This window comes from Lampris incognitus, chromosome 20, assembly GCF_029633865.1.
Source record: "Lampris incognitus isolate fLamInc1 chromosome 20, fLamInc1.hap2, whole genome shotgun sequence".
Taxonomy (NCBI): domain Eukaryota; kingdom Metazoa; phylum Chordata; class Actinopteri; order Lampriformes; family Lampridae; genus Lampris; species Lampris incognitus.
Window position 1 is genome coordinate 31758321 of NC_079230.1, and position 14808 is coordinate 31773128.

Sequence of the window (14808 nt, forward strand, 5' to 3'; positions counted from 1 at the left end):
GTCACTAAGAGACACAGCCCGACTCTGTCTGTTATAGACATGCACCTACACTTGCAACAACGACCGGAACTTTAACACTACTAGAACGACCAAAGCGGTCATTCTGACCGTTTCCATCCATCCGTCATCCGAACCGCTTATCCTGCTGCCGGGGTGGCGGGGTGCTGGAGCCTATCCCAGCAGCCACTCTGGGTTTCCAAAGTTTCATAACTTTGTGGGGGGGGGGGAGATACAGACCCACCGCTCCCTCAATGCTCCCAAAACTGCACATGTTTCCATCAAAATGGGGTTTAGATCAGTTGCATGAGACAGTTATAAGATCTACCCAAAACGACCGTGAGCGGTCAAAATGACCGCGCGTAATTTGCACGTCATTGTGTGCGTCACGTCACGTGTGTTGCGGCGTCGTGTCCTTCACAGCGTTCAGTTCTTTCTTACGTCACGTGGTATGGCCTCGCGCGTTGGTCAGAGCAGCGACACGTGTTTCCCGTCTTGTTTTTCAGGCGTCATGTCCAACATGTCTGCTCTCAGACGCACCGTGACTACCACCCACGCGCTGGACAGCCGCCATCTTACATTGCTTGAAAAATAGCATTGTGGCTATAATTCGGGGGGCAGTCTGGGAACCCGTGTCTCCCGCTCCGCAAGCGACAACGTTAACCGGTGGACTAGAGCGTCCGACCCGCTAGTGGGGGACCAGCGTGTCTGCTTATCCCTGCACGGGACGGTGTTAAAGTTGTTACCGTGTCCATGTCGGTGTCAGTTAGTGACACGTGTAACGCGGTGACGTGCCGGCGGGGTGTTTCTCTGGACACCCGCGGGAGCAGCGAACCCTGGTCGTTCTAGTGGCAAGTGTGAGGGGTCCAGGACGGGCCCACCTGGGTTTCGCTGTGCCCACCCACACGGTGGTTTCTGCCTACGCCCCAGCCCCACAACGCCTCTTAGCCGAGTCCTTCAAACTGGACCCCCCCCCCCCACACACACAGTGATAAACAGATGGATTATTAGAGTTACACACACACACACACACACACACACACACACACACACACACACACACACACACACACACACACACAGTGATAAACAGATGGATTATTAGAGTTACACATAAATTACACACACACACACACACACACACACACACACACACACACACACACACACACACACACACAGAGAGAAAAGTGGATGGCGGTGTGGCTGTGCCAGAAACCGTGAAAGAGGGCGGGTCGCTGGTTTGAGACCCGGGAGTTCAGCTCATCAGCCGAACTAACTCCTTGACGTCAGACAGGAGCGAATGGACGTCCCCCCACTTCCTTCTCGGTGACGGGGAGAGACGTGTGAGGAGATCCAGAAGAAAGGTGCCGCGGCGCTTTCATGGTCCGGGGCTGATGTAAGATGAGGTGAGTGTCTCTTCTGAGGACGGCTTGTAGACGAACTTTGGTTCCTCTCCCACTTGTTTACAGCGGGGCGAGCCCGAACCCGAACCCTGGCAGGGAGGCGACGGCTACGTGTTCGCTGTTGCATCAGTCCAGCACTTCAGTTGCACAAGTCAGAAACGGAGGTGGCGGAGGAGTTGGTATTGCGGAGGGGAGGAACGGGTCTGAACAGTGATCCGGTATGGACCGTGTCTTGCAGGCTCAGCTTGAGGCTCGCCTACCTCTTCATCTACAACCTCCTGCAGTTCTGCGGCCACACGTGGATCCTGGCCAACATGACGGCCAGGTTCCTCACGTTTGGACGAGGCGAGTATGCGTTCAAGCTAATCCCAGACAGTTCAGGCCAAGTTGGAGCTGATGAGACCGGATGCGGTTTACGGGCTAGCCCAGGCTGCCGAGCCTTCACCGGAACCCTACATATGTCTGCGTGTGTAGAACACGACCAGGCTCATCACTCTGATAGTCTTATGACTGCCTTCACACATCAGCTTTGCATACAAGCATCAGCTAAAACCACCATGGTAACTAGTCCAAGTCTGGACAAATCCGTCTGCGCAGCCCGCAGTAACAATTCTAGTCCACTAGTTTTACAACCACATTCCTTTAACTGCCATCTGTTCTTGTGTAGTTGACCACTTTTAATCTTCCAGATTCCTTGGCAGACACGTTCTTCTCCATGGGGGTGGTGATGAGTCTCTGTCAGCTGCTGTCCATCCTGGAGCTGTTCCACATCGCAGACGGGATAGAGAAAGGCCGGCTCCTGCCTCGCTTTGTCCAAGTAGGTGTCCCGGTCTCTTCAACCACTTCAGACTGGGACTAAACAAGCCCTCGACTCCACTCACTTTCTGAAGTGTCGACTCCCTGTCCTCCAGGTCATGGAGAGGAACCTCCTGCTGTTCACAGTTATCATCCTGCTGGAGGAAATCCAGAGCAAGCCTGTTGTGTGCATGCAGTTCTTCCTGTGGAATATTCTAGATCTATTAAGGTATGCGTCCTGTGGAATATTCTAGATCTATTAACTTGTGTCTTGTGGAATATTCTAGATCTATTAAGGTATGCGTCCTGTGGAATATTCTAGATCTATTAAGGTATGCGTCCTGTGGAGTATTCTAGATCTATTAAGGTACGCGTCCTGTGGAGTATTCTAGATCTATTAAGGCATGCATCATGGGAATATTCTAGATCTATTAAATTACGCGTCCTGTGGAATATTCTAGATCTATTAAGGTATGCATCATGGGAATATTCTAGATCTATTAAGGTACGCGTCCTGTGGAGTATTCTAGATCTATTAAGGCATGCATCCTGGGAATATTCTAGATCTATTAAATTACGCGTCCTGTGGAATATTCTAGATCTATTAAGGTATGCATCATGGGAATATTCTAGATCTATTAAGGTACGCGTCCTGTGGAGTATTCTAGATCTATTAAGGCATGCATCCTGGGAATATTCTAGATCTATTAAATTACGCGTCCTGTGGAATATTCTAGATCTATTAAGGTATGTGTCCTGTGGAATATTCTAGATCTATTAAATTACGCGTGCTGTGGAATATTCTAGCTCTATTAAGGTATGCGTCCTGTGGAATATTCTAGATCTATTAAGATATGCACATCTCTAAAACTACACATGCGTGACTTTTCACTTCAGTCGAACCATGTTCTGTTGTTCGCGCCCTGCGAGGTGAGCAACCATCACAGCAGATGGTGTGCAGATATTAAGACCCACACCGTGTGGACCACCGACCGTGTGCTGGACAGACCAGCAGGTGTCCCTGTGGACCACACAGACACCTGCTGGTCTGTCCAGTGTGGACACATTTGCTCTGCAGGTTGTGAATCAACAGCATCAGTTACACTCCAGAACCTCATCACACACACGTTCTTTATTCCCAGTGATGGTCATGTCTAAAATCCAGTTTTGAGGCTTTAGTGGGAATTTAACCACCACCTCTTTACTGACAGGTACCCCAATGAACTGCTGTGCGTCATGAGCACACCGTCATTCGGCCTGCTGTGGATGCGCTACACGTTGTGGATCCCCATTTATCTGGTCTCAGTTGTGACAGAAGGTAAACAAGTCACGTTATCTACAGACGGGACAGCAGGCCTGTGGTGCTGAGGCGGACGGCAGTGCGACCAGCTCACAGGCTCGCTGTGGTCCAGCTTCAGGGCTGGCTAACCACGTGCCATGGGGAGGAGCCATGTGTATGCGGGTCTTCATTGCAGCCGGACTCCACACCAGCTGATTTCACCGATTAGCAACCTTCAACCAAAGAAGAAGAATGTGTCAGTGAAATCAGCTGGTGTGGAGACCGGCTGCCATGACAACCTGCACACACGTGGGTAGCCACCGCTGGTCTACTTCTATGAATCAGCTTCTTAGAGAAGATCTTGTGAAAGTCCAAACTGATATGGAGTCATGTCAGAAACTCTGCCCATGCCACGAAGGCGAGCCGGCCTGACTGACAGGGTGTTGTGTAGTCATGTGTTGTGTAGTCATGTGTCTAGGGCTGTGTGTTGCATAGAGCACAGTGCCAGTGTGCAGGAAGTGATGCTGGCATAGCAGAGTGGCTGAAAAAGTCTCAGGAAATGACCAAGGGAAACATGTCCAAACCTCACAAGTGTTGTGACCCCAGCATGAATCCACTGCAACGTTTCCAACACACACACACACAAACACACACACACACACAGGCCTCAGGATTAGATAAGCACTCTTGCAGCCTTTTGACAAGTCAGGATGACATGCACACAGTAAAACTGCCCTGTTGTGTACTGTGTTGTGTATTGTGTTGTGTACTTGTGGGGTGACACATTTTTTAATGGGTTTTTTCCAGCCATGACCATTTACGAGGCTCTGCTTTACATCGAGTCGGACCCACAGCCCACCCCCCTCGCAGCACCCGTGTCTGTGCACAGCAGCTTTGCCTCCGTCCTGAAGGCCTACCTGCCTCTCCTGGTGGTCGGTGAGACAACACAACTCACGTGTGTTTTATGTGTATACCACGTGTCCCATGACGGGACACGTTAAACCCGTCCCAGTGACGGCCCTGAGTCCATCCATACTGCTGACTTATGAAGCAGGTGCCGTGGCCACGGTGCATGTATTGTTGTTGTTCCTGAGACGCCAGAGACACACTGACCTGCTGCCTGCGTGGTGTGTTTGCAGGGGCGAGTGTGTCGGTGTGGCAGCTGCTGAAGGAGAGGAGGCTGCAGCTGGACCGCCTGCAGAGGAAGAGTAAAAGGAAGTGAATCTGGAACACAAGCGGCCGTCCGGAGAGCCGAGGAGCCCCGGCAGGTCCTCCCGTCACTCCGCCGGCTGGTTCTTGTAGTCTCCGGCGCCTCCTCAGGCTTGCCACTGAAACACCAGCATGTTGTAAAAAGCAAGAAAACCTGCAATCCTAAAGTCATAAAGATCAGTACTGCACGTCGCACACCGCTGTTGTCGTTTCTTTTTGCGCCTTGACACTTGGTGTGTGTGGGACAAAGTGAATGCAGCCACGCAGTGTTTTGTGATACATGTTTACTGGACACCTCATGTGCTGACATAGTACACACTTATTGTGTTGACTGTGATGACACCGAAGCCTGTCTGAGAGGGTAAAGCCTAAGAAAAACAAGGAGTGATGCTGTCCGACGAGCCGTGTGCTCCGCGACCTGGCTCTCAGGAGACCCCGGTGGTCTTCCCTCATCCATGGTCCCGACCAGCTCCACACAGCAGCAGCAGGAGGAGCCGCTGACGGCGGGGCACTTCCAACAAGCTCGTGGAAGCGAGCGAGGACATGCTGAGGTGATGGAGAACTTCTCCGGTGGCGCCGGTCGAGCCGTGTTACCAGCCATACGCTCTGGTCCACACAGCCTTCTTCTTGCACCATGCCGAGGACTTCAGGGCCAACAGGGCAGCTGCAACCAAACACCATCGGTGGGAAAAAGAAAAGAAGACACCAACACGGTTTCATATTCTGGCTTTGTCAGTAAAGATGGGAGGATGACTGATTTGAGGTCTGCAGACCGGAGCACATGGCAACCGTTACTGTGAATTTGACGAGGAGGCAGAAGTTGTTCTGCCTTTCTGTGGTCAAATTTTATCTGATTTTGACAATACACGGCACCGCTCATGCAGGCGAGTGCAGTACAGGTGGGTTCTGGTTTGAGGTGTGCTTCTCACCTTTGGCAGTGTTGATGGACGTCGCTGACAGACCCTGTGCAGAAGCTTCTGTGATACTAAGCAGCCAGTCCACAAACTAGAAACAGAAAGACAGACAGACAGAAAGACAGACAGACAGGTGTGCACACGTATATTTTGACTCTCTTGCTTCAACGTATTCCAGGTGAACGCCACACAGCTCAGCCCCACTCTGCCTGTCCCAGACCATGTTTACAGATCTGGGACAAAACCCCTCGGATGGGAATCAGACAGGCGCTCTGGCCGATGCTCCTGCACGGTGAGCAGTTCAGAGACGAGTCCTTACCGAGTCCGTGACCGACCCCGGACGCCCCGGCATTTTCAAGCCTGTTCAAAATTCTCGGCTTCAGATGTTGCAGCCCATCTGAGGCTGGTGATTTGCAACAGCCAATGAGAACCAGCGGTAACCAGGGACGAGGCGAGAACATCTTCAAAAACTAAAAGAAGGGGCGTCCGGGTGGCATAGTGGTCTATTCCGTTGCTACCGACACAGGGATCACCGGTTCGAATCCCCGTGTTACCTCCAGCTTGGTCGGGTGTCCCTACAGTCCCGAGCCGTCCCGGTCTCTGCTCCACCCCCTCTGCTGATCCTGGAGGGCTGCAGACTACCACATGCCTCCTCCCATACATGTGGAGTCACCAGCCACTTCTTTTCACCTGACAGTGAGGAGTTTCACCAGGGGGACATAGCGTGTGGGAGGATCACGCTATTCCCCCCAGTTCCCCCTCCCCCCTGAACAGGCGCCCCAACTGACCAGAGGAGGCGCTAGCGGGACCCATACCCACATCCGGCTCCCCACCCGCAGACACAGCTAATTGTGTTTGTAGGGACGCCTGACCAAGCCGGAGGTAACACAGGGATTCGAACCGGCGATTCCAGTGTTGGTAGGCAACGGAATAGACCGCCACGCTACCCGGACGCCCCATGTGGGTGTTTTGTTGAGCCAGCTGAGTTTCAGGAGCAGGTCATCCACCCTCCAGGAGCAAGATCTTACAATTTGTAAAACTCATTTGTGATTGATTGTGCAGTGTGTGCACAACCGGTTTTCAAGATGTGTAGCGGTGTGTAGTGTTAGTGGTACAGCATCTCTGTAGTCTTGAACATGGTGTAGTGTGCACCCGGCATTACTTAAACAGGCCCTACGTCCCAGTACCCACAAGAATTCATCTATGAAGAGAGGTTAGCCGAGGAAGAGTCAGCAGGGCAGAAACACACTCACCTTCTGTGACTGACTGCACCAAGGCTCCTTGGCCAGCAGGTGTGTCAGGCTATAGGGCAGTCCCAGCATGCACAGGGGCAGAGCGTGCTCGGTGACCTGCTCCTCGCCATACAGACTGTGCGTTAACGTCGGGGGCTTCGAGCCGGTCTGCCAAGGGATCCACTGATCTCGAACACCGAGGACGAGGGGCATGGAGTGGTCGGCCCAGGACACGACAGCTGCGGCGAACACCTGGAACAAGAAATCTGTGGCCTGCGGGAGGACAGACAGCACCAACTCTTCAACAATCCAGACCGTCCTGGTGTTGTCTGAGACATAACTGCCGCTGAGCTCTCGCATAGTTGTGTGCATTAGAACGTGTCTGCACGTGATCTGCCCTGTGTGGTGTACACACGCCCACCCCCTGCTCGACTACATCTGCAGCACCTCAGGAATGACAAGCCCTCCCATCTGAGTTGTGCCTCGAGTGTATCGTCCTTTCACCTACATGTGGAAAAGTACAGCCCTGAACACGAGCTGCCAGCTGTGGTATGTGTCAATAGTGTACACACACACACACACAGACAGACACACTGACATGTGGATCAGATATGTACCGTTTTGGTGTCTGTACACTTTTCGGAGCAAGTGCCGTTAGCAACATTTCGAATGTGCCCCATCAGCTCCAGCAGCCACTCCATCCGCCTGGCGATACCTGGCAAAAGGAACACATCATCCAGTCAGGAGGGGCGTACACATGAAGATCTGACTCACATTCACCACGACTCTCCTGCAGACTCAGACACACACACACCCTGTGCAGACTCTGCCCATGCAACGGTGCCTTCAGGTACTCCCTGCTGGATTCAAACGCGCGGTCTCAGTACTGTGCACTACTGGTTTTCCTTTCTAACAACTAATTAACCACATTAACCTGGTGTCCATCCGTCCATTACCCCAACCGCTCATCCTGCTGCCAGGCTGGCGGGGATGCTGGAGCCTAGCCCAGCAGTTACTGGGCGGCAGGTGGGGAGACACCCTGGACAGGCCGCCAGGCCATCACAGCCCCCCCCCCACACACACACACACACACACACACCTGGGGACAATTTAGTGTGGCCGATTCACCTGACCTACATGTCTTTAGCAGTGGCGGCTGGCCAGTAGAGGGTGCTGTTACTGGGCGGCAGGTGGGGAGACACCCTGGACAGGCCGCCAGGCCATCACAGCCCCCCCCCCCTCCCCACACACACACACACCTGGGGACAATTTAGTGTGGCCGATTCACCTGACCTACATGTCTTTAGCAGTGGCGGCTGGCCAGTAGAGGGCGCTAGGGCGCCGCCCCCTTCAAAACATCAAGAGAAGAACATCTACTTAAACATGTTAAATATAATTAAGTTGTATAATGACGAAATAAAATGAAAATGAAGTGTTTTCAGTCTGTGAGCGCCTGTCAGCAGCATTACATATTGGTTCAAATGGTGTTTGGTTGGTTCCTGTCCGAATACACATACTTCCTGTCTGAATACATATACTTCCTGTCTGAATACATATACTTCCTGTGTGAGGGGCGCCGGCCAAACCATACCTTATGTAAGCCCCCAAACTTGTGGCGAGCAGGTGACCTGAGGCTGCTGTCTGATTGGTTTCTTCAGATTTTCCAGGGGGCGCAGTTCTGTGCGCCCCGGACACGCCCACTTTTATTGGCAGTGAATTGGTATTGCTTTAATGTTGTTTGATCTAATGTGATTGGACAATTCTCGAGGCTGTCAATCATGCTCACACCCACCACGACGCCTCATCTCGACTGTCAATCATCCACCGTCTGTCAACCCTGACAAAATCAATAGGCTACATTGTCCTTAGTAACGCTGTGACTGTGGACATTAAAGCAGCTGTCAGGTGTGCTGCGCCAAGGTACATTGCCCCCCCCCCCCAAATGTTTTTTTTTTAGCACCAGCTGCCACTGGTCTTTGGGAGGAAACCAGAGCACCTGGAGGAAACTCACGCAGAACATGCAAACTCCACACAGAGGACGACCTGGGATGACCCCCAAGGTTGGGCTACCCCGGGGTTCGAACCCAGGACCTTCTTGCTGTGAGGCGACCGCGCTAACCACTGTGCCGCTGGTTGTCTCTCATTCCCCTGTAAAGCCATTCTTACCCCAGCCACGAATGTGACCCTGTGGGACCACATACCATCGACCTGTTGTTCCAGGTCTAACATCTCCAGCAGATGACGGGATAACTGGCACAAATGAGTCACTGAAAGATTTTATTCAAGCCAAAACTAGGATTTATAGCAACGGATGAGCTTCTTGATGACAACTGCTCTCTACTCGCCTCACCAAAGAGCACTTTTTCTTTACATTGCTTCATTTGGCCGAACTAGCACAGCTCATGCTCAAGGCGTTGTAAATAAATAACGCTTCACACTCCCCACACCAGTAGCCTGCAGGAGGAACCGCTACCATGTTGGTAGCCCCATGGTGGATAACGGGCCGGCGCAGTATTTTCACACCGGCCGGCCAGCCAACCAGGGGTGTGCGATGTGCCCAAAGTCTTTTATCATGTTATTTGTCATTTCAGATCTCGGGAACGACATATATCATGTGATATAATAAATTTTCTGGAAATTCAAAAAAAAAAATATTCATAATAAAATAACCATGGCAACGGCTATTTGTGGATAATCTGGTGAAGCGAGTCCTTGACATGTTGTTATTTTCTCTGTATTTGGAGCATTAACACCAAGTGTATGGTGGCCACAAATGACGTTATCTTTTCTGAGGTGTGTGTTTGGTTTTGCTTTGAGCACCCCATGCTGTAGGGCCACATCTTTTGTCTCTCAAGATACTGCGTAGCTCATGCTTGCTATTTTGGCGGCAGAAGAGGCTGATCTTATTTCCAACGACAACGACAACTGCTGTAGCAGTTTGCGGAGTATATTTTTCTGCTTGGAGTCGGACTTTATAAACCTGAACCATGCCCACAAAGCGGAAGTGCCACCTTGTTCCCTGCAGAATTGCCCCTCATCTTGTCTCGCTCGGGAGGTGTCCTTTTCCTTATTTACAACCTTGCCCTCCAGCTCGAAGTGATAAGTTTGAGAACACTGACAAAATGCTCATTAAAGATTTTAAAGCAATGTTAGATTGCTGTGATGTAACACAATATATCAACTTTACAACCCACACCAAGGGTCGTATCCTTGACTTGGTTTGCTGTTCCGGCATCATGCCATATAACATCACCTCTGCTGAACTACCCATCTCTGACCATAGAGCTGTGTTATCCAGCACCAACCTACTGCTCAGTAAATCAAGGGTGCATCGTACCACATCATACCGCAGCATTAGATATGTTAATCCAGATGATCTCAGCAGTTTACCTCAATCCCATCCCTGCTCCCACCTCCTCACTCCCTGATCTTATGGACTACTTCAATAATATTGGTAACACTTTAGTATGGGGAACGTAGTCACCATTAATTAGTTGCTTATTAGCATGCAAATTAGCAACATATTGGCTCTTAATTGGTCATTATTACGTACTCATTAATGCCTTATTCTGCATGGCCTTATTATACAACCAGTAAGCCATTAACTATGAGTTTTCCCTCTATAGCCTCAGAATTATTGCTTATTAGTAGTACCATCTCAATATGCTTTGCTTAGTATGGCCTTTATAAGGTGGTAGTACCACAAGAAGAGTTATTCTCCCTTACTAACACTTAATGAATATGGTCTGTTCTTACATAACACACAAAACTACAAATATTAATAGTGTTAAATTACTGTAAATTAAGTTTTTGTTACTTAGAATATGTTCCCCATGCTAAAGTGACATCTTGATCATTACTAATTCACTAGTAATTAAGTTTTTTTATGTTCGCCATACTAAAGTGTTACCATAATATTTTATCTTCTGCACTTGATACTTTAGCCTCCCTGAAAATATGGGTTGTCTCATTTACATATACTCATTACTAAGTCTAGCACCTCCACATGTCACCTGGATCCAATTCCCACAACCCTAGTTAAAACATGCCTGCCCTCTATCATCTCTCTGACCTCCATCATCAACTCCTCTCTGTCCACTGGTACAGTTCCCCCTTCACTTAAGGTTGCCATAATCAGACCTATGCTGAAAAAAACTTAATTTAGATTCTGCTGACCACAACAACTATCGGTCTATTTCCAATTTACCATTAATCTCCAAAATCCTTGAGAGGGTAGTTGCATCTCGACTCCAGATCTACCGTGATAACAACACTGCCTTTGAACAATTCCAATCTGGCTTTCGCCCCAAACATAGGACAGAAACAGCCCTAGTTCAGATCACTAATGACCTCCTTCGGGCAGCTGACTCTAATCTACTCTCTATCCTCATCCTCCTTCACCTCACTGCAGCCTTTGATACTATATCCCATCAGCTCCTCGTGGATCGTCTGGCTAGCACTGGAGTTGGGGGCACTGTGTGTCAGTGGTTTTCTTCCTACCTTACAGACAGGACACACTTTGTACAAATTCAGAATCACCGTCAAAAAGTTTGGTAGTTCCTCATGGAGTTCCACAGGGTTCAGGGTCGGGGCCACTCCTGTTTATTATTTACCTCCTCCCTCTTGGCAACATATTCTGGCACTGTGGTATCCATTTCCACTGCCTTGCTGATGATACACAGCATATGTATCCACTAAGCCCATTTCCACTCCCTCCTCCATTACCCGCACTGCTTGTCTCCACAATACACAGATATGGATGAATAACAATTATCTGAAATTCAACAGTAGTAAAATTGAACTACTCATCATTGGCACTAAATCTACACTCTCAAAAACTAATATTTGCTCACTCCCCATTGCTGAGGCCACCATACCTGTCTCCACTCAGGCTAAGAGCCTTGGTGTTATCCTAGATAGTACCATTTCCTTTTCCAGTCATATAAACAATGTCTCCCAGATTGCCTTTTTCCATCTGCAAAACATCTCCAGACTACGCCCTGTTTTAACACAACACTCCACGGAATTCTTATTTAATACTTTGGTCACATCATGTATTGACTACTGTAATGCAATCCTGGCAGGCATCCCCAACAAACTTATTCACCAACTTCAACTCATCCAGAATTCTGCAGCATGGATTATTACATGGTCAAAGTCCACTGACCATGTCTGTCCCCTGCTGGTTCAATTACACCGGCTTCCTGTGTTACAGCAGATTAATTGTAAAATTTCAATATTAACATTCAAAGCTCTTCATAATCTATCCCCTGCTTATCTCACAGACCTCCTTCAGACTTACATGCCATCTCACTACCTGCGGTCTTCACCAGCCGGTCTAGTTTCACTACCAGCCATCAATCTCAGCACAATAGGTGCCAGGGCTTTGTCCTATGCTGCACCCAAACTCTGGAACTCCATTCCCCATCACATCCACTTACTGAACTCCATTACAAGGATTCAAAACTGCTCTTAAAACCCACCTTTTTTAAACTAGCACACTCACTTTAACAACATTAAGAGCATCAAATTCAAGTTTTTTTTAACAACCGCTGATGTACGCTCTATTGCTTACTGTTTTATTTTTGAATGCACTAATGTTTATTTACTGCTTTATTATATTTGATGTAAGGTGATCTTGAGTGTCATGAAAGGCGTCTTTAAAGAAAATGTTTATTATTATTATTATTATTATTATTATAACTCCATGTTACTCTCACATAGAAATCACGTAAAGCAAATATTGTTGTAAAGTAATCCTGCCCACAACTGGTGGAAATGAGTGATGACAGGCCCGGGTGCAAGAATTGATCATGGACCCATGATCAATTCAGATTCAGACATATTATTTATCCCAGAAGGGCAATTCAATTTCACAATCTACCCAGACTATACACAAACTCACAAACAGGCAGCAGTCAGTGGTACGGCAGAAACAACAGACAGGTCAGCACATGGGCAACAGATGCACACTGTCACCCTAGTGTGGCCATGCATGCATCCAATAAGATCAACTATTAATGCAAATTGGACTTCCGGTGGTGTGTCGAGTGGGTGGGTGGAAGAGTTTACAGCTCCCTGCCAAACTGTTCAATAACTTGATAAAACAGTGGTGCTTTTTTTGTGTGGATTTCCCCCCCCCTTTTCTCCCCAATTGACCTTTCGCAAAGTCCCGCCCCCCTTAGTTATTGTTGCTATGCCCGTCAAGCATTTCAGAACTATCCAGGAAGTAGCCGGAAAACACCAAAACATGAAGGAAGAAATCAGCGCATTGTGTGGGTAAAAGTAACAGTAATAATACGTTAGCTGTATTAGCTATCAATAATAGCTAGTAGCAAGCTTAGCTTGGAGCAGACAGGTATTGCTGTTGATTTTGGATGGATTAAGCTGGCCATGGGGTCTGCTATACTGCCAAATGTATTGCCCACATTGCTCTCCTTGCGTTCTGGGTTTCGGAAAGGGAAAGAAAATTACACCCCCTCCAAACTTTTCACTTATCTAGTATCCAATATGCAGATCCCATAGGCACACCGTTTCAGCATTTTGTTGTGTGTTTGAAAGCTTGACGGACCGTTGCTAAGGTAGGATTGGACCAGCACCGTTCTGGGGAGGTACTTTGCGAAAGGTCAGTTGTACTTGGCCAATTACCCCACTCTTCTGAGCCATCCCGGTCTCTGCTCCACCCCCTCTGCTGATCTGGGGAGGGCTGCAGACTACCACATGCCTCCTCCCATACACGTGGAGTCACCAGCCGTTCTGTTCACCTGACAGCAAGGAGTTTCACCAGGGGGACGCAGCGTGTGGGAGAATCACACTAGTCCCCCCAGTTCCCCCTCCTCTCAGAAAAGGCGCCCCAACCGACCAGAGGAGGCGCTAGTGCAGCGATCAGAACACATACCGACATCCAGCTTCTCACCCGCAGACACTGCCAATTGTGTCTATAGGGACACAATTCAAGGCAACACGGGGATTCGAACCGGCAAGACCCGTGTTGGTAGGCAACGGAATAGACCACTATGCTACCCGGACAGCCAACAATGGTGCTTTTGTATCTACGTCGCCCATTTTGTTCAGATTAGATTAGATTAGATTGTTTTATTAGCCACATGACCAAGGCAGGTGGAATTTGTTTTTGGTACACAAACTCTGCAGCACAATACATACATGGACAACAACATACACTCCACATATTATCACGAACAATACAGTTACTCAATAACCAAAATAAGCACATCACACATAGCAGTTAGGTGAATGGTGGTATTTGTGCCAGTGGTGTGTGAGGAGGGACTATAGGGAGGAATTCAGAGTCCTGACAGCTAGGAGGAAAAACTGTTTGTGAAGCGTTTAGTCTTAGTGGACAGTGACCTGTAGCGCCTCCCTGAGGGTAGGAGCTGGAAGAGGTGATGATCAGGATGTGAGGGATCGGAGATGATCTTCTTGCTCACTTTACAGTCTGGTTGGTATGTAGAGATTCAACGGAGGGGAGTGGGTTGCCTGTGATTTTGGATGCCTTGTTGACAATCCACTGCAGTTTTTTCCATGTGTGACTGTCGGTGCTGCCGTATCATACTGTAATACTGTAAAACTGTAATACTAGAATACTGTACTACTGTAATAGAAGATGTTATGGTGGACTGGATAATGGCCGAGTAAAACAGAACGAGCAGTTGATGTTTGAGCCGCTATCTTTTAAGCTGCCTAAGAAAGTAAAGTCGTTGTTGAGCTTTGGCAATGATGTGTTCAGTGTTAAATTTTCGACTTCAGGTTATTGCTGATGTATGTTCCGAGGAATTTAGAAGAGTGGGTGGTGGTGATGGGGTCTCCATTCATTTGTATGGGTGTTTTGGGATTCGGAATGGATCAGAAGTCAGTAATGAGTTCTTGCGTTTTGGCTGTATTAAGCAGGAGGTTGTTGTTTGCGCACCAAGTGGCAGCTTGGTGTACTGCAGTGCGGTACTGGGTTTCGTCATTGC

General features: G+C 48.9%; 2 protein-coding genes across 2 annotated transcripts in view; one reads left to right on the plus strand and one right to left on the minus strand.

The window, feature by feature from the left end:
* The first annotated feature begins 1231 nt into the window (after nt 1-1231).
* Nucleotides 1232-4881, plus strand: hacd4 (3-hydroxyacyl-CoA dehydratase 4). The gene is made up of 7 exons (XM_056300323.1): nt 1232-1406; nt 1642-1748; nt 2093-2220; nt 2315-2427; nt 3410-3516; nt 4285-4413; nt 4617-4881. The coding sequence occupies exons 1-7, from the start codon at nt 1402-1404 to the stop codon at nt 4697-4699; spliced, it is 672 nt and encodes a 223-aa protein (XP_056156298.1). The 5' UTR covers nt 1232-1401; the 3' UTR covers nt 4700-4881.
* A 104-nt stretch (nt 4882-4985) lies between these two features.
* Nucleotides 4986-14808, minus strand: part of focad (focadhesin) — a 148486-nt gene continuing 138663 nt past the window's right edge. The window contains exons 41-44 of the mRNA XM_056300322.1: nt 7450-7547; nt 6854-7105; nt 5616-5691; nt 4986-5350 (exon numbers count right to left, since the gene is read on the minus strand). Coding sequence (XP_056156297.1) covers nt 5277-5350; nt 5616-5691; nt 6854-7105; nt 7450-7547 — 500 coding nt within the window. The 3' untranslated portion in view covers nt 4986-5276. The remainder of the gene's footprint in view (nt 5351-5615; nt 5692-6853; nt 7106-7449; nt 7548-14808) is intronic.

Bases quoted from the DNA above. Each gene is read 5' to 3' on its own strand.
- hacd4 (XM_056300323.1), top strand. The intron at 1,749-2,092 runs GCGAGTATGCGT...TTAATCTTCCAG, and splicing joins GTTCCTCACGTTTGGACGAG to ATTCCTTGGCAGACACGTTC. The intron at 4,414-4,616 runs GTGAGACAACAC...GTGTGTTTGCAG, and splicing joins CCTGCCTCTCCTGGTGGTCG to GGGCGAGTGTGTCGGTGTGG.